Source organism: Electrophorus electricus, chromosome 4, assembly GCF_041902795.1.
Source record: "Electrophorus electricus isolate QZ-2024a chromosome 4, ASM4190279v1, whole genome shotgun sequence".
In the NCBI taxonomy this organism is placed as follows: Eukaryota; Metazoa; Chordata; class Actinopteri; order Gymnotiformes; family Gymnotidae; genus Electrophorus; species Electrophorus electricus.
Genome location: NC_137500.1, coordinates 23,734,334 through 23,761,826, shown reverse-complemented (window position 1 = coordinate 23,761,826; position 27,493 = coordinate 23,734,334). Strand labels below are relative to the sequence as shown.

Genomic DNA, 27,493 nt, shown 5'->3' with positions numbered 1-27,493 from the left:
GTGCTATTCAATCACTACCTCTATTAGCACCTGACAGAGGAAGCTGAAGAACTGCTTGAACCTGAGGAAATTCCCTGCTGCAATTAATCTTTTTTATTACATTTATTTCTAAATGTGCAAAAGCCTACCATTACATAGCATAATAGTGGTAGGATGAAATTTGAAAGTGCTGCAGTGCAAATGATCTGTCTGCCGGTAGGTCAAGTGAGAAAGATATTTATGAGCATTCATGTTAGGTTGTGAGTGGGTTCCCTGGTAGTTGTGCTGCTTCTCACTTTCGACTAAAGATGACTATTACCAATTATATGAGACCACTGCAACTGCATGCGTGTGTGCAAGACTGCTTGAATGCACATTTGTGTGTGCATGTGTGTGCACGCATGTGTGTGCGTGCATGCATGCATGTATGTATGCAGCTGTTGTCAGGCCATCTTTGAGTTAAAAGAGGAAAGAAGAAAAAAAAACCTCGCGAGGGTAGGAAATCCCCTGCACTAGGCCAACATCCCAGACAACATTGATTATACAGCGGCAGAAAGAACACTGCTCTACCCCGAGAAAAACATCCAAGTCAATGATCAGACTGTGCTTCTAGCTCGACCTAAATGTCTGCAACCACATCACATGAGCAGAGGGGGGAAAGTACAAAAGGAATTTACATGCTCTAGTTGACTGAAATAATGACATAGACAAGTTAATATACCAAATGCAGTCTCATAGAATGCAAAAGAAAATGTGCTCATGAAATTTTTAAATGTTTATGCAAAATAAGTGGGACTGTGTGCTCTCTGTAGATATAGTAGGATATGATTCCCTGATAAACAAACTCAGAAAAACTGTTACTTAAAAATACACTGGATGTAAAACAGCATAACTTTAAAAATATTTTTGGTTGTAAAAGTAGTATATAATAGTTTATAAACACTTTTAGTTTATTGATTATATTTATTGTTATAGTCTTAATTTTTCCTATTTTTATATTGCCTATTTATTTATGTATTTATTTTTTGTAGACCTTCTTTCATGTCCTTTCATTTGATTTCTTGCACTGATAAAATGTTGTAATTTTTTTTTACTGTTGTAAAAAACTGGCAATCATTATGCTTTTTAGCCTGCTTAATCCACTTACACAAGTGTCCATGAAGCAAGTGTTCATCCGTGGGTGGCACTGAGATAAAAATGACATACACTTTTGGTGACTTGTGTACAAACTTCTCCCCTTTTTCTCAAGTCAATGTGAACATATCACGGTGTATAGCACAACTATACAACTCTAATGACTATTAAAGACGTCTGCTGTGTGGGAACACTTAACTAGGCAGGCTCTACCATACCCCCCTTTAGAGCTGAAAATATCAGGGCCTTTCACTGTGCGGGAATTCCCCCTTCTTTTAAAGAACACAGCTAAGACTTCCCCCTGTGCCACTTTCCTTAAAAAATACCACACGGACACAAGCATCATGACTAGGTGAGTCCGTACATGCTATGGTTTTATATGAAACTGTGTCAAGTTTTCTTCTAAAATGTGTTACTTATATATGGAGATACAATTATCTTTGCCTTTTGTGCTTTTTGAGGTACAAATGATTTACTTGCCTTGAAAGCCATTGTAAAAGAAAGCAACATAAAATAGTCTGTTGTTATCACTAGTGTTAAACATTTGACAAAGTTTAATGGAGTATATTTATACACCACTGCATATCACTCTCCATTCATACACTTTCATGCAGAGCCACAGAACAGAATTTATTTCAGTTTAATAGAAAAGTATTTTAAATGTATCGAATTAGCTTAACATCAGTGTACTCTCTGTGTACTTGGTCTACTACAAACTACTGCGATAATCCCTTGTGATTTGAGCCTGTGTTTAAGTATTTGGTGCGCTTTGCTAGTAAGTATGTTCCACATAAACCGGTAGCAGATTACAGCCATCTACAACCATATCAATATTCACTGCAACATATAACTTTTTCAGTTGCTGCATTTTTCTTTTAAAATGGAAAACTATAACATCTGTATTAAATATGTAAAATTCATATTAATGCATATTCCACAGTGGCAGTTTTATGCCTTTGGCAAATCTCCTTTTTTTATTTCCACAAGATGTCACTATTTATTTTCTCAATAAATATATGGGTTGAATCAACAAACAGGGAATAGTCATTGTAATGACATTGATATATATCAATATATATCTATGTATATATATATATATATATATATATATATATATATATATATATATATATATATAACCTTTTGTAAGTCGCTCTGGATAAGAGTGTCTGCCAAATGCTGGAAATGTAAATGAAAATATAAATATAAAACATACAAAAGCATATTTATTTTATAGGATTAGTCTATTGTATGGTGCTCTAAGATTGACAGTGCACTATTGTAAGGGATTTCAGATGCAACTTGGCACTCCAACTTATCTCCTCTCACATTCTATAGGCCTTACTTATGTATAAAATTGCAAAAACAGATATGAATTGCTTTTAATTGGAAGGCGTGTTTTTATCTTTGGGTAAAAGAGATACAAGTGAGATACAAGTAAGTAAATAGATTTAACAGATCAAACAGTTATTCAGGTGTCCAGTATAAAATAGTCCATTACAAATCATGTACCTATTCAGATTGATTCCAGAGTCATCACTCCCAGCTGAAGCTAGTCTGACCCCTGTTTTCTATCTTTTCTTAACATTCATGGAACCCTCTAAACTGGATGCTGATTATGTTTTAAAAATGATAATGCAACCAGTCAGGGTGGATACAATGATCCCCCCCCCCCCCCCCCCCCCCCCACACACACAAAGAATAAATAATAAGAGTAAAATTAAAAATACTATGTAATGAAAAGTAAACCAATGATTCCTCTCCTCACTTTTTTATGTAAAAGTGTAGAATTCTTTAAAGTGTAGAGGTAAAATTCAGTATTGTCAATAGAAAAGCAGAAAATTGAAACATTTTAAGGAGATGAAAGTTTTCAGGGGTTCTTTTATAGTCTACTCTTTGACTGCATATTGAAAGCTGTCTATTGCTATTTGCAATTCAAACTATTAGAGCATTGTCTCCATAGCTGTTTAGATAAATACACTGAGGCTATCGAAATAATATGCAGAAAGTATTTTAAGAAATTTTTACTTTTAATAAAAAGTGACATTCTATAGGTCTATGACTGTCTATATAAAATGCATAATTCACAGGGTAAAAACTTATTTATGATGCAGTAACAGACCAAAGAAAGAATAATGAACAGGTAGACTGTTATCACATAATTCACGTCACCCTATGATGGTTTCAACCTTTCATTTTAGGAAATTGTCTCTTGACTCATGGGCTTGTTGAATAAGAACATCATCTTAATTCTCAAACAGAATGACCAAAATCATAATCTGATATGATACAGATTGCCAAAGATATATTGTGCATTAACAATATACTATGCTGTACATGTTTCCCAAGACCAAGGTATATTGTAGCCTGTAATGACAACCTCATAACTACTGCTCAAGTATTACTTAACACGATAACCTTGTAACTGTTGTTCAAGTATTACTTAATACGTCTTTTCATTTAAATATTTGTTCATTCTCTAGCAATTTGGACATCCCACTATGTCAACATTAACCTAAAAATGCTTTGTAGTTAACAGGGTTTCCAAAGACAAACGGAATATTTAAGACAGAGGCCCTTCATCAGCTGTGCAAAGAAAGTGCTCCATCTCTATCAGAAACACCCAGAAGATAGATAGAGAGAGTCAAGATTGTAGTACACTAGGTTTCCAGACAGCACAAGCAAAGTGCTTCTGACCTACACTCTGTGAACTTTATAAATTCCATAACTTTATATGGAATTAATGTTGTTTTTTAAAAATCTATTTTATTATCTTCAGTTTCTAATATACACTGGTTGCTCTTCCTAGAAATTCAGAGGCACTTTGCTTGCACAGCTCATCAAGGACCTCTGTCCAAAACATCCATTTTCTCTGGAAACCATGTGTACTTCAATACTTCACTGTTTTGAATCTCTCTCTCTCTCTCTCTCTCTCTCTCTCAAAATGTACATATATGTTTATAGCTCTAGATATACATGTAGATATGTATATATGTACCGTAAAAGCTTGCACAGTTGGCTTTTGTTTCTTTAAAAATGCTAATAAGCTGGAGAAGCCCACATGTGATTGGGCCGCTGATCTGTCAATCACAGCTGTTTACATCAGTGTTATACGGAATTTCCCTGGTTACACCACTTCCGCACATCTTTGACCGAGCGAAGACTCATCTTTATCTGAGAGATAACCAACTAGGTAGCAAATTAGTTCATTAATAGTATGTTTTCTTGTGTGGTCAATTCCGTTTATATGTCAGAATGTCCTTACTTTGAGATTCAGTGTATTTATTGGTTATAACGATTTAAATAAGGCACTGCTTAGGTGCTTGTAAAGTAGCTAAGGTTAGCATGGTAAACAGATCACCTGTTGTTAGCCGAATGCTAAGCTAATTTGCTGTTTACTATTTAGCTAACGTTGGTGTAAGTAATTTGTTAGTATGTCGGTCTGTTTAAACGTCTACCCACCTATTTCACTCAGTGTACTCATTATCGAGGAGATGTTGTGTTTAAAGCAAGGAAACAAACGTTCGATGGATATAAAATGTGTTCCTAGAGGACTTACATTGTCATGCTGTCAAATAATAGGCTAGCTTGGCTATCTTGGTAGCTAGCTATCTTGTTAACCTAGGTAACCTGCGTCTTATCTTAGTAAATTAGCTGGCTAGCTAATATTATTTTCCAATCCCGTAATTGATAGTTAATAAGTTATCTGATCCCTTAAGAGACCTCCAAGTGATCATAGAAAGGAGAGTGAAACGGCTTAGCCAGTAGCTAGCTGTCTGGTTACACCTGAATAGAGAGCTCGATAGCAAGTGTACATCGGAAGTGATTCATGTCAGAGGCTTGGTGGTTGCTCTGTGTTTTAAGAAGTTAGTAATTTATCACAATTACACCATTTATCTTTTCTTTTTGTCTACTCATGCTTGCTGGTTTTCCATCACTTTTACTGAGTGCTATAGCTTGCTAAATATCTAAATAACATAACCTAGCTAGCTAGATGCGTTTGCAACATCAACTGGAATGTTTTCAGTTTCGCAATTTAATAAAAAACGTCGTTCAGCGCGTTTGTTTTTGTTAGCGTATCAGACTTGAGCATTCAAATTAAAGTCTCCGAAAATAACTAAACAGAAATCCCCAACACAGGATTATTCAAATAGTTCTTTTTGAATTGTAAATGGACTGCTGCGAGTCAAGACGTGGTTTAGTTTTGTCATATACCGTGAACTTGTTCGTGTTCTTTTAAATGACAGTGGATTTTTTTTTTTGTCATTCTGGTAAGCCGCTCTGCTGTCTCTTGTTTCACTGCAGAGAAGCATGTCTGGTAAGTGAGTAGACAGATATGGACAGTAAGGGCCCTTATCGGATCTATGACCCAGGTGGGAACGACAGTCAGACCAAAGAGGACAACATTAGCTACCAGCAGCTCCTGGAGGAGAACTCTGTCCTGAGAGAGCGTATGAAAGGCCTGAAGAGTCTGGGTGAGTCTTCCATTCTTGTGATCCTGTTGTGCGTCATTACAGATTAATAATGTCAGGCTCTGTACCTAAAGGGTCTACAATCCTGTACCTGAAGGGTCAGAGTACTGCTTTAGGTTTAAACATCTCACCTGGTATAAATAGCTAATCACTAAGCCCTTAATGAGTTGAATTTATATGTAAGTGATGGGGAAACAATAAACTTTGTAGCGCTCTGGTAGTCCAGGAACTGAACTGGACTTCTCCAAGGAAAACCTGGCTAGAACTGTGAGAATTCACACCAAACCAGTTGCAGCAACTGCAGGAAATTTGGGGAGTACCGAAGCTTCCACTTTATTTCCCTGAAATATCCCAATTGTTTACATACAAGTCATTATTAAACAAGGATGTCTTAGACAGGTTGTATGGTACAGTCAGAATGTGGCTTTTCCTGATTGCATATTTTGTTGGCATGACTCACTGATGGGAAACAAACACAGCATGTGACCCAAGGAAATATTGCGAGATATTTGCTCAGGTAGTCACCATCCACTAAGTTTTTGATCGTCACCAACAGGAGATCTTCTGGAGGAGTCCCAGACAGAGGCGTCTAAGCTTCGCAAGCGGGTGGAGGAACTGGTCAGGGACAACGAAGCTCTAAAGTCCTCTACCTCTGGTTTCACCTCTAGTGTGTGTGTGGGCACTCCTGTTCAGACAGATACACAAGGTAAGCCTTACTAAAGTGGCTGAAGTTTGGGCAGCCAGTTCAGTATTATATCATATGGATCTGTTGATGTGAGATGTTAGTAGGTGGTATTTGGTGTATATCAGAAGGAATCTGAAGAGGCCATAAAGTTGATTTATTTATTTTTTTTTAAATAGTTGTTTTAATCGAACAACTGTTGTAAAATAAGTGAGTACTTTCCATTATTCAATAACTAACTGCTTATTAGTATATAATCATATACAGCAAGATGTGTGATTATAAGATTGAGGAATAAGAGTCTGGAGCCACTGTTAGGAGTGTGAGGGGTCAATGTTTTAAATGGCACAGCTGTGCCAAGGTGACAGCTGGTCTTTTGGTGGAGGGTTTGGTGATGAGCTGAGTTTTAAGATGGCTCTTCCTCCCCTCAGGGCACAGGAAGCATCATGGTCACCCCACTTCAGTCAGACCTGACCCTTGTGAGGGCTTGACTACAAAATCCGTGCAACCCGAAACCACTGTGAGTACACGGGACAAATCTGTAGCTTCTGTCATGTGAGTTGCTTGGCGGCGCTGCTGTATCATGGCAGCAGAAGATCCTTGCTGAGTAGATCTCTGTCACCCGAGGGTGTTGTAACTCTGTGCATTCTTGTGTGTGGAAGGAGACCTCCTTGCAGTTAGATCCGACGAACATGGAGGACAAGACCGTTACCGAAAATCAGACGGTGAGATTTGGGGATGTTTGGAATTCCTGAGTTCAGAAATCGAAAACTCGAAACTAGAAAGAACAGTGTATTCTTTCATATGTCACTAAACATGAGAAAAGATGAAGTTGCTTCTTGATTGTGTGGCTCTGTGGTGCACTGCTCGCTCCATGAAGCTTTTCCACGAGCCATACTTCTCAGCTGCTGTGACTCAGTGGGTTTGTACAACGCACAGTCAGCCTTGACTCATGAGGGAAACTCCAGGATGTACTTGAAGCAGGAACGCACAGATTACTTGGACACTTGTAATTGCAGGAATTTTTCTGTTGTAGACACTTAACGAGGGAACTTTTTAGTTTTATTTGTTTATTACTAATTTTAAATTTATTTATTTATCCATTCATTTACTGTGGTAAGGTTAGAGACATTTGAGAGGGAACTCTGTGTCTAATGTAGTGTTTTCTCAGAGTTAGAGGAAGGATATTTTAGAAGTAAAGTGAATATTGTTGGCTTACTTAGTTTATTTATATGTCTATAAATTGTCTTTAAAACAAACAAAAGTGAATAACATCTTAGATATTAAAAGCAATTTTTGTAGTTAGAAAAAAAATGTGTTCCTGGCCAAAATGAAGAAAGTAGAAATTATTCTGTTAAAGATATTGTCTGCCAGAATAGTCCTTTTAAATTGTGCTAATATTATGAATTTGTTGAGAAACTGGGTTTCTGGAGGTGTTTGATGGGGAGTGGCAGTTATTGTGAATGATGTTGACACGCGCGTGTGTGTGTGTCACACAGGCCAGCGTTGTGCCCTTGCCGCAGGAGAACATGGAGCTGGCGAGCCAACTGCAGAGGCTGGAGAGCTCCTTCAGTGTATTCGCAGAGGAGTCCAACCCCAATCAGCTCCTGGCGCACTTGGGCCGCATGGCCGTCGAGTTCCACCACCTCTCGTCCAAAGTGCAGAAGAATGAGCAGAGGACATCGCTGCTGCAGGTGAGGAAGAGATGCAGGATAGAGGAGGGAGGGAGGGGGAGGGGGAGGGACAGGGAGAGAGGGAGGGAGGGAGGGAGGGACAGGGAGAGAGGGAGAGGGAAGGAGGGAGGGACAGGGAGAGAGGTAGAGGGAGGGAGAGGGAGAGGGAGGGACAGGGAGAGAGGGAGAGGGAAGGAGGGAGGGAGAGACAGACAGGGAGAGGGAGGGAGAGAGAGGGAGAGGGAGGGAGAGACAGACAGGGAGAGGGAGGGAGGGGGAGGGAGGGAGAGACAGGGAGGGGGGGAGGGAGAGGGAGGGAGGGAGAGAGAGCCAGGGAGAGAGAGGGAGGGGGAGGGAGAGAGAGCCAGGGAGAGGGAGGGAGGGGGAGGGAGAAACAGACAGGGAGAGGGAGGGAGAGGGAGGGAGAGACAGGGACGGAGAGGGAGGGAGAGACAGCCAGGGAGAGGGAGGGAGGGAGGGAGAGAGGGAGAGGGAAGGAGGGAGGGAGAGACAGACAGGGAGAGGGAGGGAGAGAGAGGGAGAGGGAGGGAGGGGGAGGGAGAGAGAGCCAGGGAGAGGGAGGGAGGGGGAGGGGGAGGGAGAGACAGACAGGGAGAGGGAGGGGAGAGGGAGGGAGAGACAGGGACGGAGAGGGAGGGAGAGACAGCCAGGGAGAGGGAGGGAGGGAGGGAGAGAGGGAGAGGGAAGGAGGGAGGGAGAGACAGACAGGGAGAGGGAGGGAGGGGGAGGGAGGGAGAGACAGGGACGGAGAGGGAGGGAGAGACAGCCAGGGAGAGGGAGGGAGGGAGAGAGAGAGCCAGGGAGAGAGAGGGAGGGGGAGGGAGAGAGAGCCAGGGAGAGGGAGGGAGGGGGAGGGAGAGACAGACAGGGAGAGGGAGGGAGAGGGAGGGAGGGGGAGGGAGGGAGAGACAGGGACGGAGAGGGAGGGAGAGACAGCCAGGGAGAGGGAGGGAGGGAGGGAGAGAGGGAGAGGGAAGGAGGGAGGGAGAGACAGACAGGGAGAGGGAGGGAGAGAGAGGGAGAGGGAGGGAGGGGGAGGGAGAGAGAGCCAGGGAGAGGGAGGGAGGGGGAGGGAGGGGGAGGGAGAGACAGACAGGGAGAGGGAGGGAGAGGGAGGGAGAGACAGGGACGGAGAGGGAGGGAGAGACAGCCAGGGAGAGGGAGGGAGGGAGGGAGAGAGGGAGAGGGAAGGAGAGAGGGAGAGACAGACAGGGAGAGGGAGGGAGGGGGAGGGAGGGGGAGGGAGAGACAGACAGGGAGAGGGAGGGAGAGGGAGGGAGAGACAGCCAGGGAGAGGGAGGGAGGGAGGGAGAGAGGGAGAGGGAGGGAGAGGGAGGGAGAGACAGCCAGGGAGAGGGGAGGGAGGGAGGGAGAGAGGGAGAGGGAAGGAGGGAGGGAGAGACAGACAGGGAGAGGGAGGGAGAGAGAGGGAGAGGGAGGGAGGGGGAGGAGAGACAGACAGGGAGAGGGAGGGAGGGAGAGACAGACAGGGAGAGGGAGGGAGAGAGAGGGAGAGGGAGGGAGGGAGAGACAGACAGGGAGAGGGAGGGAGAGAGAGGGAGAGGGAGGGAGGGGGAGGGAGGGAGAGGGAGGGAGGGGGAGGGAGGGAGAGACAGGGACGGAGAGGGAGGGAGAGACAGCCAGGGAGAGGGAGGGAGGGAGAGAGAGGGAGGGGAGGGAGAGACAGCCAGGGAGAGGGAGGGAGGGAGAGAGGGAGAGACAGACAGGGAGAGGGAGAGGGAGGGAGAGACAGACAGGGAGAGGGCGGGAGAGAGAGGGAGGGGGAGAGAGAGGGAGGGGGAGGGAGAGACAGGGAGAGAGGGAGAGGGAAGGAGGGAGGGAGGGAGAGACAGGGACGGAGAGGGAGGGAGAGACAGACAGGGAGAGGGAGGGAGGGAGGGAGAGACAGACAGGAGAGGGAGGGAGGGAGAGACAGACAGGGAGAGGGAGGGAGGGAGGGAGAGACAGACAGGGAGAGGGAGGGAGGGAGGGAGAGACAGACAGGGAGAGGGAGAGGGAGGGAGGGAGGGAGAGACAGACAGGGAGAGGGAGGGAGGGAGGGAGAGAGGGAGGCAGGGAGAGGGCGGGAGAGAGAGGGAGGGGAGAGAGAGGGAGGGGGAGGGAGAGACAGGGGGAGAGGAAGGAGGGAGGGAGAGACAGGGACGGAGAGGGAGGGAGAGACAGACAGGGAGAGGGAGAGAGGGAGGGAGAGGGAGAGACAGGGACAGGGAGAGGGAGAGGGAAGGGGAGGGAGGGAGGGAGGGAGGGAGAGACAGACAGGGAGAGGGAGGGAGGGAGGGAGAGACAGACAGGGAGAGGGAGGGAGGGAGGGAGAGACAGACAGGGAGAGGGAAGGAGAGAGAGGGGAGGGAGGGAGAGACAGGGACGGAGAGGGAGGGAGAGACAGCCAGGGAGAGGGAGGAGGGAGAGACAGGGAGAGGGAGAGGGAAGGAGGGAGGGAGGGAGAGACAGGGAGAGGGAGAGGGAAGGAGGGAGGGAGGGAGGGGAGGGAGAGACAGACAGGGAGAGGGAGGGAGGGAGGGAGAGACAGACAGGGAGAGGGAGGGAGGGAGGGAGAGACAGACAGGGAGAGGGAGGGAGGGAGGGAGAGACAGACAGGGAGAGGGAGGGAGAGACAGACAGCGAGAGACAGGGAGAGGGCGGGGAGAGAGGGAGGGGAGAAGAGAGGGAGGGAGAGACAGGGAGAGAGAGGGAGAGGGAAGGAGGGAGGGAGGGAGAGACAGGGACGGAGAGGGAGGGAGAGACAGACGGAGAGAGGGAGGGAGAGGGAGAGACAGGGACAGGGAGAGGGAGAGGGGAAGGAGGGAGGGAGGGAGGGAGAGACAGACAGGGAGAGGGAGAGAGGGAGGGAGAGACAGGGAGAGGGAGAGAGGGAGGGAGAGACAGAGAGGGAGGGAGGGAGGAGAGAGGGAGGGAGAGACAGACAGGGAGAGGAGGGAGGGAGGGAGGGAGGGAGAGACAGACAGGGAGGAGGGAGGGAGGGAGAGACAGACAGGGAGAGACAGGGAGAGGGCGGGAGAGAGAGGGAGGGGGAGGGAGAGACAGGGAGAGAGGGAGAGGGAAGGAGGGAGGGAGGGAGAGACAGGGACGGAGAGGGAGGGAGAGACAGACGGAGAGAGGGAGAGGGAGGGAGGGAGAGGGAGAGACAGGGACAGGGAGAGGGAGAGGGAAGGAGGGAGGGAGGAGGAGAGACAGACAGGGAGAGGGAGGGAGGGAGGGAGAGACAGACAGGGAGAGGGAGAGGGAGGGAGGGAGGGAGGGAGGGAGAGACAGACAGGGAGAGGGAGAGGGAGGGAGGGAGAGGGAGAGACAGGACAGGGAGAGGGAGAGGGAAGGGAGGGAGGGAGGGAGGGAGAGACAGACAGGGAGAGGGAGGGAGGGAGAGACAGACAGGGAGAGGGAGAGGGAGGGAGGGAGGGAGGGAGAGACAGACAGGGAGAGGGAGAGGGAGGGAGAGAGGGAGGGAGAGACAGACAGGGAGAGGGAGGGAGGGAGGGAGAGAGGGAGGGAGAGACAGACAGGGAGAGGGAGAGAGGGAGGGAGAGACAGACAGGGAGAGGGAGGGAGGGAGGGAGGGAGGGAGAGACAGACAGGGAGAGGGAGGGAGGGAGGGAGAGACAGACAGGGAGAGGGAGAGGGAGGGGGAGAGGGAGGGGGAGAGGGAGGGGGAGAGGGAGGGAGAGAGGGAGGGAGAGACAGACAGGGAGAGGGAGGGAGGGAGGGAGAGAGGGAGGGAGAGACAGACAGGGAGAGGGAGGGAGAGACAGACAGGGAGAGAGGGAGGGAGGGAGAGACAGACAGGGAGAGGGAGGGAGAGACAGACAGGGAGAGGGAGAGGGAGGGAGAGAGGGAGGGAGAGACAGACAGGGAGAGGAGAGGGAGGGGAGAGGGAGGGAGAGACAGACAGGGAGAGGGAGGGAGGAGGGAGAGAGGGAGGGAGAGACAGACAGGGAGAGGGAGAGAGGGAGGGAGGGAGGGAGAGACAGACAGGGAGAGGGAGAGAGGGAGGGAGAGACAGACAGGGAGAGGGAGGGAGGGAGGGAGGGAGGGAGAGACAGACAGGGAGAGGGAGGGAGGGAGGGAGAGACAGACAGGAGAGGGAGAGGGAGGGAGAGAGGGAGGGAGAGACAGACAGGGAGAGGGAGGGAGGGAGGGAGAGAGGGAGGGAGAGACAGACAGGGAGAGGGAGAGAGGGAGGGAGGAGGGAGAGACAGACAGGGAGAGGGAGAGAGGAGGGAGGGAGGGAGAGACAGACAGGGAGAGGGAGAGAGGGAGGGAGGGAGGGAGAGACAGACAGGGAGAGGGAGAGAGGGAGGGAGAGACAGACAGGGAGAGGGAGGGAGGGAGGGAGGGAGGGAGAGACAGACAGGGAGAGGGAGGGAGGGAGGGAGAGACAGACAGGGAGAGGGAGAGGGAGGGAGAGACAGACAGGGAGAGGGAGGGAGGGAGAGAGGGAGGGAGAGACAGACAGGGAGAGGGAGGGAGAGACAGACAGGGAGAGAGGGAGGGAGGGAGGGAGAGACAGACAGGGAGAGGGAGAGGGAGGGAGAGACAGACAGGGAGAGGGAGAGGGAGGGAGAGAGGGGGAGGGAGGGAGAGAGGGAGGGAGAGACAGACAGGGAGAGGGGGAGGGAGAGACAGACAGGGAGAGGGAGAGGGAGAGGGAGGGAGGGAGGGAGAGACAGACAGGGAGAGGGAGAGGGAGGGAGAGAGGGAGGGAGAGAGGGAGAGGGAGGGAGACAGACAGGGAGAGAGGGAGGGAGGGAGGGAGAGACAGACAGGGAGAGGGAGAGGGAGGGAGAGAGGGAGGGAGAGAGGGGGAGGGAGGGAGAGAGGGAGGGAGAGACAGACAGGGAGAGGGGGAGGGAGAGACAGACAGGGAGAGGGAGAGGGAGAGGGAGGGAGGGGAGAGACAGACAGGGAGAGGGAGAGGGAGGGAGAGAGGGAGGGAGAGGGAGGGAGAGAGGGAGGGAGAGACAGACAGGGAGAGGGAGGGAGGGAGGGAGAGAGGGAGGGAGAGACAGACAGGGAGAGGGAGGGAGGGAGGGAGAGAGGGAGGGAGAGACAGACAGGGAGAGGGAGAGAGGGAGGGAGAGACAGACAGGGAGAGAGAGGGAGAGAGGGAGGGAGAGACAGACAGGGAGAGGGAGGGAGGGAGAGAGGGAGGGAGAGACAGACAGGGAGAGGGAGAGAGGGAGGGAGAGACAGACAGGGAGAGGGAGGGAGAGACAGACAGGGAGAGAGGGAGGGAGGGAGGGAGAGACAGACAGGGAGAGGGAGAGGGAGGGAGAGACAGACAGGGAGAGGGAGAGGGAGGGAGAGAGGGGAGGGAGGGAGAGAGGGAGGGAGAGACAGACAGGGAGAGGGGGAGGGAGAGACAGACAGGGAGAGGGAGAGGGAGAGGGAGGGAGGGAGGGAGAGACAGACAGGGAGAGGGAGAGGGAGGGAGAGAGAGGGAGAGGGAGGGAGACAGACAGGGAGAGAGGGAGGGAGGGAGGGAGAGACAGACAGGGAGAGGGAGGGGGAGGGAGGGAGAGAGGGAGGGAGAGACAGACAGGGAGAGGGGGAGGGAGAGACAGACAGGGAGAGGGAGAGGGAGAGGGAGGGAGGGAGGGAGAGACAGACAGGGAGAGGGAGAGGGAGGGAGAGAGGGAGGGAGAGAGAGGGAGAGGGAGGGAGACAGACAGGGAGAGAGGGAGGGAGGGAGGGAGAGACAGACAGGGAGAGGGAGAGGGAGGGAGAGAGGGAGGGAGAGAGGGGGAGGGAGGGAGAGAGGGAGGGAGAGACAGACAGGGAGAGGGGGAGGGAGAGACAGACAGGGAGAGGGAGAGGGAGAGGGAGGGAGGGAGGGAGAGACAGACAGGGAGAGGGAGAGGGAGGGAGAGAGGGAGGGAGAGGGAGGGAGAGAGGGAGGGAGAGACAGACAGGGAGAGGGAGGGAGGGAGGGAGAGAGGGAGGGAGAGACAGACAGGGAGAGGGAGGGAGGGAGGGAGAGAGGGAGGGAGAGACAGACAGGGAGAGGGAGAGAGGGAGGGAGAGACAGACAGGGAGAGAGAGGGAGAGAGGGAGGGAGAGACAGACAGGGAGAGGGAGGGAGGGAGAGAGGGAGGGAGAGACAGACAGGGAGAGGGAGGGAGGGAGAGAGGGAGGGAGAGACAGACAGGGAGAGGGAGGGAGGGAGAGAGGGAGGGAGAGACAGACAGGGAGAGGGAGAGAGGGAGGGAGAGACAGACAGGGAGAGGGAGGGAGGGAGAGAGGGAGGGAGAGACAGACAGGGAGAGACAGACAGGGAGAGGGAGAGAGGGAGGGAGAGACAGACAGGGAGAGAGAGGGAGAGAGGGAGGGAGAGACAGACAGGGAGAGGGAGGGAGGGAGAGAGGGAGGGAGAGACAGACAGGGAGAGGGAGAGAGGGAGGGAGAGACAGACAGGGAGAGGGAGGGAGAGACAGACAGGGAGAGAGGGAGGGAGGGAGGGAGAGACAGACAGGGAGAGGGAGAGGGAGGGAGAGACAGACAGGGAGAGGGAGAGGGAGGGAGAGAGGGGGAGGGAGGGAGAGAGGGAGGGAGAGACAGACAGGGAGAGGGGGAGGGAGAGACAGACAGGGAGAGGGAGAGGGAGAGGGAGGGAGGGAGGGAGAGACAGACAGGGAGAGGGAGAGGGAGGGAGAGAGGGAGGGAGAGAGAGGGAGAGGGAGGGAGACAGACAGGGAGAGAGGGAGGGAGGGAGGGAGAGACAGACAGGGAGAGGGAGGGGGAGGGAGGGAGAGAGGGAGGGAGAGACAGACAGGGAGAGGGGGAGGGAGAGACAGACAGGGAGAGGGAGAGGGAGAGGGAGGGAGGGAGGGAGAGACAGACAGGGAGAGGGAGAGGGAGGGAGAGAGGGAGGGAGAGAGAGGGAGAGGGAGGGAGACAGACAGGGAGAGAGGGAGGGAGGGAGGGAGAGACAGACAGGGAGAGGGAGAGGGAGGGAGAGAGGGAGGGAGAGAGGGGGAGGGAGGGAGAGAGGGAGGGAGAGACAGACAGGGAGAGGGGGAGGGAGAGACAGACAGGGAGAGGGAGAGGGAGAGGGAGGGAGGGAGGGAGGGAGAGACAGACAGGGAGAGGGAGAGGGAGGGAGAGAGGGAGGGAGAGGGAGGGAGAGAGGGAGGGAGAGACAGACAGGGAGAGGGAGGGAGGGAGGGAGAGAGGGAGGGAGAGACAGACAGGGAGAGGGAGGGAGGGAGGGAGAGAGGGAGGGAGAGACAGACAGGGAGAGGGAGAGAGGGAGGGAGAGACAGACAGGGAGAGAGAGGGAGAGAGGGAGGGAGAGACAGACAGGGAGAGGGAGGGAGGGAGAGAGGGAGGGAGAGACAGACAGGGAGAGGGAGGGAGGGAGAGAGGGAGGGAGAGACAGACAGGGAGAGGGAGAGAGGGAGGGAGAGACAGACAGGGAGAGGGAGGGAGGGAGAGAGGGAGGGAGAGACAGACAGGGAGAGGGAGAGAGGGAGGGAGAGACAGACAGGGAGAGGGAGGGAGGGAGAGAGGGAGGGAGAGACAGACAGGGAGAGGGAGGGAGGGAGAGAGGGAGGGAGAGACAGACAGGGAGAGGGAGAGAGGGAGGGAGAGACAGACAGGGAGAGGGAGGGAGGGAGAGAGGGAGGGAGAGACAGACAGGGAGAGGGAGAGAGGGAGGGAGAGACAGACAGGGAGAGGGAGGGAGGGAGAGAGGGAGGGAGAGACAGACAGGGAGAGGGAGGGAGGGAGAGAGGGAGGGAGAGACAGACAGGGAGAGGGAGGGAGGGAGAGAGGGAGGGAGAGACAGACAGGGAGAGGGAGGGAGGGAGAGAGGGAGGGAGAGACAGACAGGGAGAGGGAGAGGGAGAGGGAGGGAGGGAGGGAGAGACAGACAGGGAGAGGGAGAGGGAGGGAGAGAGGGAGGGAGAGGGAGGGAGAGAGGGAGGGAGAGACAGACAGGGAGAGGGAGGGAGGGAGGGAGAGAGGGAGGGAGAGACAGACAGGGAGAGGGAGGGAGGGAGGGAGAGAGGGAGGGAGAGACAGACAGGGAGAGGGAGAGAGGGAGGGAGAGACAGACAGGGAGAGAGAGGGAGAGAGGGAGGGAGAGACAGACAGGGAGAGGGAGGGAGGGAGAGAGGGAGGGAGAGACAGACAGGGAGAGGGAGGGAGGGAGAGAGGGAGGGAGAGACAGACAGGGAGAGGGAGAGAGGGAGGGAGAGACAGACAGGGAGAGGGAGGGAGGGAGAGAGGGAGGGAGAGACAGACAGGGAGAGGGAGAGAGGGAGGGAGAGACAGACAGGGAGAGGGAGGGAGGGAGAGAGGGAGGGAGAGACAGACAGGGAGAGGGAGGGAGGGAGAGAGGGAGGGAGAGACAGACAGGGAGAGGGAGGGAGGGAGAGAGGGAGGGAGAGACAGACAGGGAGAGGGAGGGAGGGAGAGAGGGAGGGAGAGACAGACAGGGAGAGGGAAGGAGGGAAGGAGGGAGGGAGGGAGAGACAGACAGGGAGAGGGAGGGAGGGAGAGAGAGAGAGGGAGGGGGAGGGAGACAGACAGGGAGAGGGAGAGAGAGAGGAAGAGAGAGGGAGAGGGAAGGAGGGAGGGAGACAGACAGGGAGAGGGAGGGAGAGAGAGAGGGAAGGAGAGACAGACAGACAGGGAGGGAGGGAGAGAGAGAGGGAGGGAGGGAGAGAGGGAGGGAGAGACAGACAGGGAGAGGGAAGGAGGGAGGGAGGGAGACAGGGAGAGAGAGGGAGAGGGAAGGAGGGAGGGAGACAGACAGGGAGAGGGAGGGAGAGAGAGAGGGAAGGAGAGACAGACAGACAGGGAGGGAGGGAGAGAGAGAGGGAGGGAGGGAGAGAGGGAGGGAGAGACAGACAGGGAGAGGGAAGGAGGGAAGGAGGGAGGGAGGGAGAGACAGGGAGAGAGAGAGGGAGGGAGGGAGGGAGGGAGAGGGGGGAGGCAGGCAGGGCATCCCCTCCCACCCCACCCTTACCTGGTCTGCTTCTGTATTTACAGGCCTGGAGGGCCCTGGCTCTGTTCTAGCACACCTGCTTCTGTTGCACTATTTACTGATCCCATTCCGTGGGCTGAGCGTGGCATGCGTTTGCTGGGCGGGAGTTTGGTTTTTGGGAGCCGTGCCACGTGGTGGGTCACAGGCTTGCTCTTCCTCCCCTTACAGACACTCTGTGAGCAGCTGAGGCGTGAGAACAGTGAGCTACGGAGGAAAATGGAGGAGGACCTTCAGTATCGAAATCGGGACCTGGAGCAGCTGAGGTAAGCGGTCGCATTCTCTCAAGTCTTCACAGTGCTCGAGCATTTCAGTATGAAATCTGAGGGGTTATAGTAGAACCTGACGTACGCATTATGTCCTGGAAGAGGTGGTGTTTTTTCCCCTTTACTGTCTGGTCATGAAGGCAATTAGTACTTTGCTCATTTGGAAAGGAGGTGGCTGTGTGTATTTCCCTCTGTAGTGGAAGAGTAGGGCCTTTCCACTAAGTACTGTTTTCCTGCTTGTGTCTTGCTCTGAATGATTGTGTGGCAGCCTGATAGCCCTGTGTATTTCTAAAACTGGCCTCTCAGTTTCGATATTTGTGTTTGCTGTGGGTGTGTGTGCTGTGGGCGTATGTGTATGTATATATGTGTGTGTGTGTGTGTGTGTGTGTGTGTGTGTGTGTGTGTGTGTGCAAACAGACAGGAGAACCTTAAGCTGAGGGAACTGGTAAATGGCAGGGCGGGACCTGTTGTCTCGAGCGAGTCACCCGAGTCCAAAGAAGATGCGTCTAAAGAGGAACCAACGAAAGCCAAACTGGAGACAGCTGTGACTCAACAGGTACACCCCAGCCCTCCTCTGCCTGCGTCATGCCCTCTTAGGAGAATTCCATCAGGACATTTATAACTAGTGCTTTGCATTTATTCCCACTCCCTTCTTACTGAGAAAAAAAGCCGTAGGTGATTTTTCTTGTTTTTTTTTTTTTTTTTTTAAGGCAAATTTGTCTCTTGGGAGTAAACAGAATCATGGTGATGAGTCAGTTTCCTAAAACAGTATTACTAATCACTGGCAGTCATTCCCAAAGTGCTAGCTCCAGTTTGTGGAATTGCTGTACAGATGAAAACATCTGGTGTCTTTGAACTGAAATAGCTACTCTGTAGTCTGACGGAATGATAGACTATGTGCTGCTTGCACCAGGGATATGCAAACCAGATGACGTTTGGCATTGTGTGTGTGTGTGTGTGTTGCGACTAGCGTGTGACAGCTACTGTTGTCTTTTGGAAAGCGCTTTAAATGGTGATCAGTGGCGTTCTTATGTTTGATATCTGTTTAAAGTTGTCGCTGTATGTATTCAGTTCACAAAATACAGGCTAAATCACAGTGTTTGGGGAATCATACCAGAAATGTCAAACTGTAGATCTTTGGTCATTACGAATATTGGACAACTCTTTAAAAAAAATAAATAAAATAAAGAGAAAACCCACTTTTGTTTACTTGGGTCATTATTATAAATGTTTCTTGTTTAAAAAGGTTTGTGTTTGTGACCACAGTCCGGCAAGGCTGCAGAGAAGACTCCATCTAAGACGCTAGACCCAGAGGTGTATGAGAAGAAGATCAGACTCCTGGAGAAGCAGAGGAGAGATGTAAGGGGCAGTTTTTTCTCTCACCCCAGCTCTGGCGGTAGTGCTGCCGTGTAATCTCTCTAATGCTCAGCGCATTACTGCTCTTTTCACCTTTCCAGGTGCTGGAGGTCAACAAGCAGTGGGACGTGCAGTGGAACGCCATGAAGGCACAGTTTGAGCAGAAGGTATGCTTGCCACACCTCCCCCCACCCCAAGCCCCATGTCATTATCCTTTCACCCCATATCTGACCTCATAACCTTTCCGACTTGCACCGAGCCGTCCTCGTTTCTTTGCCGTGACCCGCATGCACACAGTGATTCATTTTTTACTGAGAAAAGCGACCAGAGCCCGGCGGGGTCGGCCGAGCGGCAGCCCGCGTTAGCCTGGCCCTGCGTGAGAACCAGCGGGTGAGAGTGGCGGTGCAGCGGGTGGAAACGCCGGCGGGGCAGGCGAATGGAAAAGCAGATCGCTGCGCTTCAGCCGTGCTGCTTACAGACCACAGTGGCCCCTCTGTCACACCCGGCGCAGAAATCCCCTCAGCAGGCTTCCTGCTGCTGCTGCTCTCTCTCTCTCTCTCTCTCTCTCTCGTGCTGTCTTTGCCCCTCCCACCGCACATCCTCTGTCGTCACTCGGCTCGCTGCACAGAGCAATGGAACAAAAACATACGTGACCCATTATTGCTTTCATGTCTTGCCTGTGTCATTAAGTTGTTTATTACCATTGTTCAGTGAATGAGGTTGTGGCGGCAAGGAGTTCAGAGCCTTCGTCTGCGTGTGGCTCGGTGTGAGGCGGCGGGGCCTTCCCTGCCGGCCTGAGCCGCAGAACTGTGCATTACTGTGATGCGTGAGGAAACTGGAGAAGCCTAGTGTCGTCTTTTCTACCCAGCACGCTTAAAACATATAAAACCCAACATGTTGGTCAGGTTTATCAGCTTGTACTGGGCTTAAGGGTTTTTCTTGATTTACACAATGACCTGACCTTTGTGCCATTGAATTAGTACCTAGATGGATGATTCATATAGCATTCATTTGTGTCTGTGTGTGTGTGTGTGTCTGTGTGTGTGTCTGTGTGTCTGTTGGGTTGGCTGTGTGTGTGTGTGTGTGTGTGTGTGGGGGTCTGTGTATTTGGGTTGGGGTTTGGCTGTTTGTGGGTGTGTGTGTTGGGTATGTTTGTGTGTTTGCTTATGTTGGGTATGTTTGTGTGTTTGCTTATGTTGGGTATGTTTGTGTGTTTGCTTATGTTGTTTTTGTGTGTGTGTGTGTCTGTTTGGGATTGTGTATGTGTGTCGGGGGTGGGGGGGGCTGGGGATTGGGTTCCTGTGTGTGTGTGTGTGTGTGTGTGTGTGTGTGTGTGTGTGTGTGTCTAGATCACAGACCTGCGGCAGCGACTGGCCGACTCCCAGAAGGCCGTGCTGGAGCTGGAAGCAGAGCGGGAGCAGAGACAGAGAGACTACGATAAGAAACTGCTGTTGGCCAAATCCAAGATCGACAATGTGCAGGTAATTCAGGGACCAGCCTCCAATTACATAATGCCAATTACATATTGTTGCCATGACAGTGTGCATGCTGAACCAATGGCGTGACACAAACATGGGCCTGCATTATGTCACAGTGTGCGGCAGTCTGAGTGTTAAGATGATAGTCTCCCTCATGTAAGGTTGTCCACCACAGATGGAGGCTTTCTGGAGAAGTGCTTTACCCTCCTGAGCTGAAATAGATGTTCTCCCAAAGAACAGTACTTAAAGTAAGAGTGGGTGTGTTTAAATAAGCATTTACCAAGATTAAGACCCACCCAGATTTTGCCAAAAGGACACCACTGTATGTAGCGACATGTGATATCGCGCCCCTGGTATCTGACCTTGTAAACCATCACTCTCTTGAGTCAAGGTAACAGAATAACTAATATCTTGACCTTTTGTCAAGAGCTACATTAAAGGAACCAGAATTTTAGTTTTTTTCTGGAGCAACACCAAATGTTTAATGTGTATATTAATCTGTGTGTGTATACATGCTCTGTTTTATCTGGTAGACTCTCCATTTAAACTTGGCTTGAAAATAAATGGGAGGGGGTGTGTGGTTGTGTGTGTGTGTGGTTGTGTGGGTGTGGGTGTGGGTGTGTGTGTGTGTGTGTACACAATTAGCACAGCTCAGTTCAGTTTTATATCTGTAGATATTACTACACATTTTCTTTACATAGCTGTGAACTGTGACCCCATGGAGGAAGCCAGAGGTGAGGGTGGTGAGGAAAAACTCCCTGACTTGTAATTAGGAGAAAACTTTGAGAGGAACCAGGAGTCAAAAGAGGAACCGGCATTACCAGGCAAATAAAACATAGAGGGCTTTTAGCATCCAAGGCTCAGCGTGAGCGCACCAACCACAGCTGCACGTGAAGGGGTTGAGTCCAGTGATGTCACGCCTTCCTGCCGACTTAACAGTGTGGGGTCTAGAAAATACTCGCAAACTTACCCACAGGCACTTCTGCATCCCTCTCTATTCCCTGTCACCCCTATTTCTTATAGCATTTCTAGATTTTAGAAGTGATAAGTAGGTCAGTGTTTACAAAAAATGGATTTACAATCAATAGCGTGGGCCAGTGCGATGTTGTTTGGTGCCTCTTGGTAAAAGTTTGCTAGTAATGTTTTAGGACCTTTTGTTGCCATTTTTACTTACGAGATGAACTCTTTACATTTACTGAGATGAAGAATTTTTTTTAACAGACAGCAATAAAGTTGAAATACAAGTGTAAGTGAAATTAGTCTGCGGTACCTAAAACTGCTTGAAAAATCAGTTGTTTTTGTTTTAATGTGAATGTTACTGAAAGCTATTTTGTTTTCCCAAAGCAAAGCTGACCGCTTTAGGTCAGTTAAGGGTTAGCACCGCTCCAGAACCTCCCATGCTCAGTACCGTCAGATCACCTTTCTGGTGGAAAAGTCCTGGGGGAGATTTTTGGTTCCATCCCATATGCAGCTACTGTCTTCTTCAGAGCCATGTGGGTTGCGGGGAAGAAGCTAGAATGGCCACCCCTGCATACGTAGTGGCATGGGCCCGCGCTACCAGTTCACAGATGGTATAAAGGCGGAGCCAGAGGAGAGGAGTCTCCGCCCTGTCGGGACTGCTGGGGTTGTTTGTTTTGTGAGACACCGAGTTTTTGACACAGGCGGCTGTTTTGGTGCACAAGTCTATGCTGGAGAGTCTGCTCTCCAAAAGGACAGCGAGAGCCGCCAGGGTGAGACTGCATCGAGACCGCACAAAGCGAAGCGCCAAACGTTTTCAAACTCCCATTTCAAACCTGCTGTTGCTCTCTTGGAACATGGGGTGAAAGCTGTTGCATAAAAGCTTTCGTTTGCGCACAAATGCGCACGTCCACTTTTCGCCAACACTACACAGCTTTACTAAGTGTTTGTTTTTGTGTGTGTGTGTGTGTGTGTGTGTGTGTGTGCTCGTGTGTGTTTCCTCAGGGTGAAAAAGAGTGTTTGACATCAGAGACGTGTGAACTAAAGCAGAAGGTGCGCTACCTGCAAGACCAGCTGCTGCCCCTCACCAAGCAGCGCGAGTACCAGGAGAAGGAGATCCAGAGACTAAACCGGGTTTGTGTGGTGCAGCCTCTCCCTCCCACCCCTACCCCCACCACACCCCCTCATTTTTGTTCATTAATGAGTCCCCTTTGTGTCTCACTTCACACTTATCATCAGCAAGTTTTTCTTTTTTTATTAAAGCTCTTTGTATTTTGTGCGCATGTGTGTTCCAGGCCCTGGAGGAAGCGCTGAACCTGCACTCGCCCACCTCGGGGGCTGGAATGAATCTGGGAGAGGGAGTGCTCAACCTGCGCCAGCAGGAACTCCACACACAGATCGCTGTGCTCAAAGAGCAGGTGAGGTTCAGCGTCTGCGTGCGCGTCTGCGTGCGCGTCTGTGTGCGAAAGTATGAAATGGGTGAGATCTGAGGTTTCTCTTTCACTTCTTGAGGTTACCAAGCAGTCTGCAGTTTTCTTTGAGCACACCTGAGGCAGGTAAACTGAGGAGGATGATAAAATAGATGGTTGCCTCCAATGGATTTGAGTGCTGGGCTGAATGAGAAAGGGCGGAGCTGCCTTTACTGCAGGCGGTCTGGTGGGGGGGTGTGTGGGCTTGTGTATGTCTTAATCATCTCTCTGGGCGTAACGTGTAATGGTTGAATTTGTCATTCTTGCCAAGACGTTGAGGTGCTTGTATGTGGAGCTACACAGGGAGGATATTCCACAACTTCACACAGGAGTAAAGGCATTTTACAAGCATTTAAAAAGCCTTTAAAAATATGGCTGTTTGAGTCCGTTTGTATGCCTGAGTTATTTCTGTATATATTCTGTACTCCTCTCTTATGTGTATTTTCATTGTTGTTTTACAGTAGTTTGATGTAAACATGCCCTGCCTTTGTCCATAGAAACATCCTTTCTATCTGCACACTCAAATACTGTGGTGCAATATTTTTGACTTTCTGGTCCTGAAAGCTAACTGAGTCTTAGCTGTGTATTATAAGTCCCTGTGTTTCATTAGACCCTGAGTAGTGACTTTAGGTGTGCAAGTGTGTGTTTATGCATGTGTATATGTGTACATGTTTGTGTCAGTCACAACAGGAATGCCCTAAATGTATGTGTGTGTGTCTGTCTCAGGTGAAGATCTTTGAGGAGGATTTCCGTAAAGAGCGCAGCGACAGGGAGCGCATGAACGAGGAGAAAGAAGACCTGAGGCGCCAGGTGGAGAGGTTACAGGGTCAGATGACCAACCTGACCAATCAGGTTAGTCGCCAGTCGGGGTGAGCCCTACCTTCAGTGCTGGAAGGGTAGCTCTGTAGTGCACAGTGAGCCGCTCCTCATCCCCTAACACGCGCCGTTCAGCATGGGCCGAGATCTAGTGCATCCACTGATAAAAGCCATCAGGTCCTGTGATTATCATGGGAATGTTGGTGGTGGTGTAGTTACTGAATTCATTGCTTAGACCCTTTTTTCCCCCTTTCTTTCGTTCAACCTGTCTTTCCTTCATTTTTTTCCCATTAATGAACAGATTGTTTTAAGTATGATAAAGGAGCAGAGAGGGTACACAGATTGTGCTGCTTGTTTTAGTTCACTGTCAAGTTGTAGAATGACTCAGCAGATACAACACACATTCATAGAAGATGCCACTCTCTTCACCTTTGTACACAAATTACTGTCTGTGTGTGTGACTCAGCTCCATCAGGCGCAGAATGAGTGTCAGAGAGAGAGGGCAGAGAGGTGTAAACTGGAGAGACTGCAAATGCAACACAATAAGCAGGTAACCCCATCCATGGGACATGTTCGCCCTCTGCTGGTTAAGATTAGTACTGCAAGGCCAGTCCTGTTACATGTCCCTCCACGTCCTCCAACCTAAGGTTTGCGGCCTGCGCGCTTTTTTGTTTACTTATTTGTATTTCATGCGTGTGCATTTTGGAGGGGCAGCCAGAGAGAAGGACGTCTGACCCTACGTCGGGCTCGGCCAACGGCCCGCTGAGCCCACCCTACTGTGGCCCATTTGTGCAGGTGGGCCACCAGGGCCTGGAGGGCTGGCCCATCCACTTCCCTCCACGGATGCCCACGCTGAGTGCAGCGCCTGGGAGAGACTTCCAGCCCGTCAACCCGGTGAGAGCCACCTGCTCTGAACGCTTGCTGCCTGCCAAGACACCGTGTGCAGGACACGGATTCCACCAAAACTGACTCTAAAGCAGTTCTTACCTGAAGCAAAGTGAAGAGTGTGGTGTTTGTCATTCTTGTCCAGCATGACTAGATGGTTGGAATAGTGGCAGAAGAAGCACAGTCAGTCTGACTTTGTGTTTGTGTGTGTGTGTGTGTGTGTGTGTGTGTGTGTGTGTGTGTGTGTGTGTGTGGCACATTTGTATCTGTATTTGTGACTGTTTGTCTGTGTTTGTGTGTGCAGGGTTTTCCTTGGCAGTCATCATTCCCTCAGCCCCGGGGTTCTAGAGGGCAGGCAGACCCAGCAAGAGCCCCACCAGAAAACGCAGGTACACACACACTCATATTCACTCACTCACACACACAAACTCAGGACAAAGTGCTTTTGAGCCTGTATGCACATGGTGGGTTGATTTCTTGTTTGTAAACAAAATGTGATGGTCAGAGTAAACTAAAAAAGGTTAGCTAGGTGATGGGTGGGAATTGGCATAGCAACTAAAATTGGGGGAAAATTTAAAAAATGTTAAGTTTCTCTGCTGGCACTCTGGGGCAGTATGCCAGTCGCAGATAAAGTCCTTCCCTTCCCCGTTCTTATGAATCACACTTAACATATTCCTGACTACTAAGAAATGTTGGACTCGCCATGTAGCTCACAGCTCTGAGCTCTTCTCAGGCTCCTCTGGAAAACTCTTGATTTGGCAATTGCATCCTCATTTATAAATGTGAAACCAGCCCATATGATATAGTATCACACACCCCCTTACACTTGCTTTTGTGTCTTTGCAAAAATGTCAAGAGGCATTTTTCCTGGGACCTCCATGTTTTTGTTCTTGCCCAACTCCCAGCACGCCTGTACCGAGGGGTCCAGGCACGCTCGGAGCCGAGATGGAACAAAACCGTGGACCGTCGTGGCAGTCCCAATGGACTGAGTTGGGGAAACACTCATCTGCACTTGTTCTGATGTGAAAACACTGTTCCGCGCTGTTGCCTTGTGTATAACAAGGCCTTTAATGTTGTGGGCAGAAACAGGTGCGGCTGGGTTCGGGAAGCGTGAGCGTCAGAACGTGGACCCCGGGAAGCACTAACCACCTCAGCCCCTCTCCACCGGCACTGGCTAGTAGCATGATGCAGCTTAGCTTTCAGTAGGCATGGTGTGATCTATTTCTTTCCCCCCTCCTCCCTGTGCGTGCGTGCGTGCGCGTGTGCGAGCACGTGTGTGTGTGCGTGTGTATATATCTCTATGATAAATTGTTGTTTATACTTAAGTTTTATAAGCCTATTTGTGAAACACTGTTCTGTCAAATTCTGGAAATATATATACACATTTATTATTTTACCTTTTTAATATTATTGAGGTTTAAACTCTGCTTTATATACAGTACTTCTATGCAGGAATTGAAGTCGGTTATTTAATGAATGAAAGGATAAAAAAAATTAAGACAATATACCTGCAGAGTTAAATGAGGACCAGAAAAATTGTTGTTAAAACTTTTAAATGTTTATTTACTAACAGAGAAAGAGTTAACTTCCTTGTATTGACAAATAAATGGTATGGTTATTCCAAGCAACTGCATTCTGCCACTGGGATTTTTTTTTTTTTTTTCACACCCATATGCTGATTTTATATGTGAACTGAAGACAGAATGTTGGAATTTGACAGTCGTCCGGTAACTCTGTGGGTAAATTGTCTTGAAAATGTACTACAATAGAATGTATCTATTTATTCCGTCGCCATGGTTGCGATGACTGGTCTTTCTTTTCCACACCCACGTACCAGTCATGAGCGACTCTAATAACCATACACCCCTCATTTACAAAAGCCATACGCAACACTTCTCAAACCTTTCCATGTTGGGACTTCAGTATTATCTTTCCACTGGGGGACTTGCATGGCAAAGAAAATGAAAGGATCACGGTAATGATCTGTATCCTATCATCTGTTAAGCCAGGAGTCATGTGGTCACATGATTTTTCAGTTGGATAACTATCGTAAGGCTGCCAGTTTAGGGCCCAGTTAATGAATGCTGTTGAAGCAATTTTTAAAATGTTTTTTTTTTTTTTCTTTATTATTGTTCATACTAGTTGTTGGTTCTGGAGTATGTTCCTGCTGTTGCAAATGAACATGATGGCAGTCAAATTCTTTAATAATCAATTTTTTAAAATTGGTGCAGTGATGGAGTGTGCTTCGTTGTCATAGTGATGATGTTCTTGGTGTATGGTGTGTGTGTGTCTCCCCTGTGTGCTGTAGCTGTTTGAAGAAGGGTGGTGAAAGTGAGTGTCTTGGTTGTTGTGCTGATTCAAATCCACAGATTTGCCCCCCCCCCCTAAAAAAAAAGTACCTGATTACATGTGAAAGCAGTTTGTCCAACCATTAATCCATCCATGTATCCATGTTCTTGCTATATAGGGCAGACCAGAGGAGAGGAGCTCTTATCCCATAGCAGCTCATTTAAAAGGCGATTAGGTCCAAAGATGGGCTCTCAGCTGGATGACCCTACTGTAGTGTCGATGGTCAAGTGTGAGGTTAGACATGGTCCCTACGCCCTAGCTTATGAGCAGGCCACGGTCTGCACTGTGTAGCGGCAGCGATCACCCAATTACTCTGATGCGGTTGGCCACAATAAGCATTTTAACAATCTGAATTGCAAAAATACCGTTTTTTTTTTGTGTGTTTTTTTTTGCTGAGAACAAAATGCAGTGTTTTGTCTTGTGTAAATAGAAGTGGGTTTGGGCAGGCCTTTCTATATGCTTGAGTAGATCGAGCTGAGTGGATTCTTTGTCAGTGCATAGGAGTTGAAGTGTTCTGTGAGCTGAATGGAACTTTGTTTTTTTTTAATATTATTATTTATCACTGTAATTTACTGGTTGGTAGTTTTGTGCTTTTGGAGTGACACCTCCCCTTCTCCTTCCCTGTCCCCATTTCTCCAATTAGGGTGAAAGCACATCTCATGTTAATCTTTTGTATTTGATTAGCAGAATAAATATATTCTAAATGTCCCAACATCCAGAATGTATTCCAGAAATGCTAAGATTTTCCAGCACACGTTATGTGGTTGATATGTCAGTACACAATGCCTCGATGTCTTTGAAACGTGAAGTTATGTGGGACTTTGTAATGCCTAGTAAGTAGGGTTTCCCCCAGGGGACTGCTTAGGCCAAAAAAAAAAAAACAACCAACCAAATAAATAATCACATTTTTGAATGCATTATATTGAGTTTTCTG

The 27,493-nt window shown here is 50.0% G+C and overlaps 1 protein-coding gene across 4 annotated transcripts; it reads left to right on the top strand.

The window, feature by feature from the left end:
- The first annotated feature begins 1,341 nt into the window (after window positions 1–1,341).
- Window positions 1,342–27,476, top strand: tnip1 (TNFAIP3 interacting protein 1). Of its 4 annotated transcripts, none has more exons than XM_081712813.1 (18): window positions 1,342–1,465; window positions 5,419–5,588; window positions 6,142–6,291; window positions 6,699–6,787; window positions 6,930–6,992; window positions 7,767–7,961; window positions 17,155–17,249; window positions 17,667–17,805; window positions 18,516–18,608; window positions 18,707–18,772; window positions 19,955–20,086; window positions 22,046–22,174; window positions 22,336–22,458; window positions 23,236–23,361; window positions 23,792–23,876; window positions 24,032–24,219; window positions 24,515–24,599; window positions 25,294–27,476. In XM_081712813.1, the coding sequence occupies exons 2-18, from the start codon at window positions 5,450–5,452 to the stop codon at window positions 25,353–25,355; spliced, it is 1,959 nt and encodes a 652-aa protein (XP_081568939.1). In that variant the 5' UTR covers window positions 1,342–1,465; window positions 5,419–5,449; the 3' UTR covers window positions 25,356–27,476. The 4 variants fall into 4 exon arrangements, with proteins under 4 accessions (XP_081568939.1, XP_081568941.1, XP_035378181.1 ...); XM_081712815.1 differs by lacking the exon at window positions 1,342–1,465 and adding an exon at window positions 4,155–4,306 and having other exon boundaries at window positions 23,792–23,875; window positions 24,040–24,219; XM_035522288.2 differs by lacking the exon at window positions 1,342–1,465 and adding an exon at window positions 4,155–4,306 and having other exon boundaries at window positions 23,792–23,875; window positions 24,034–24,219.
- The last annotated feature ends 17 nt before the right edge of the window (window positions 27,477–27,493 follow it).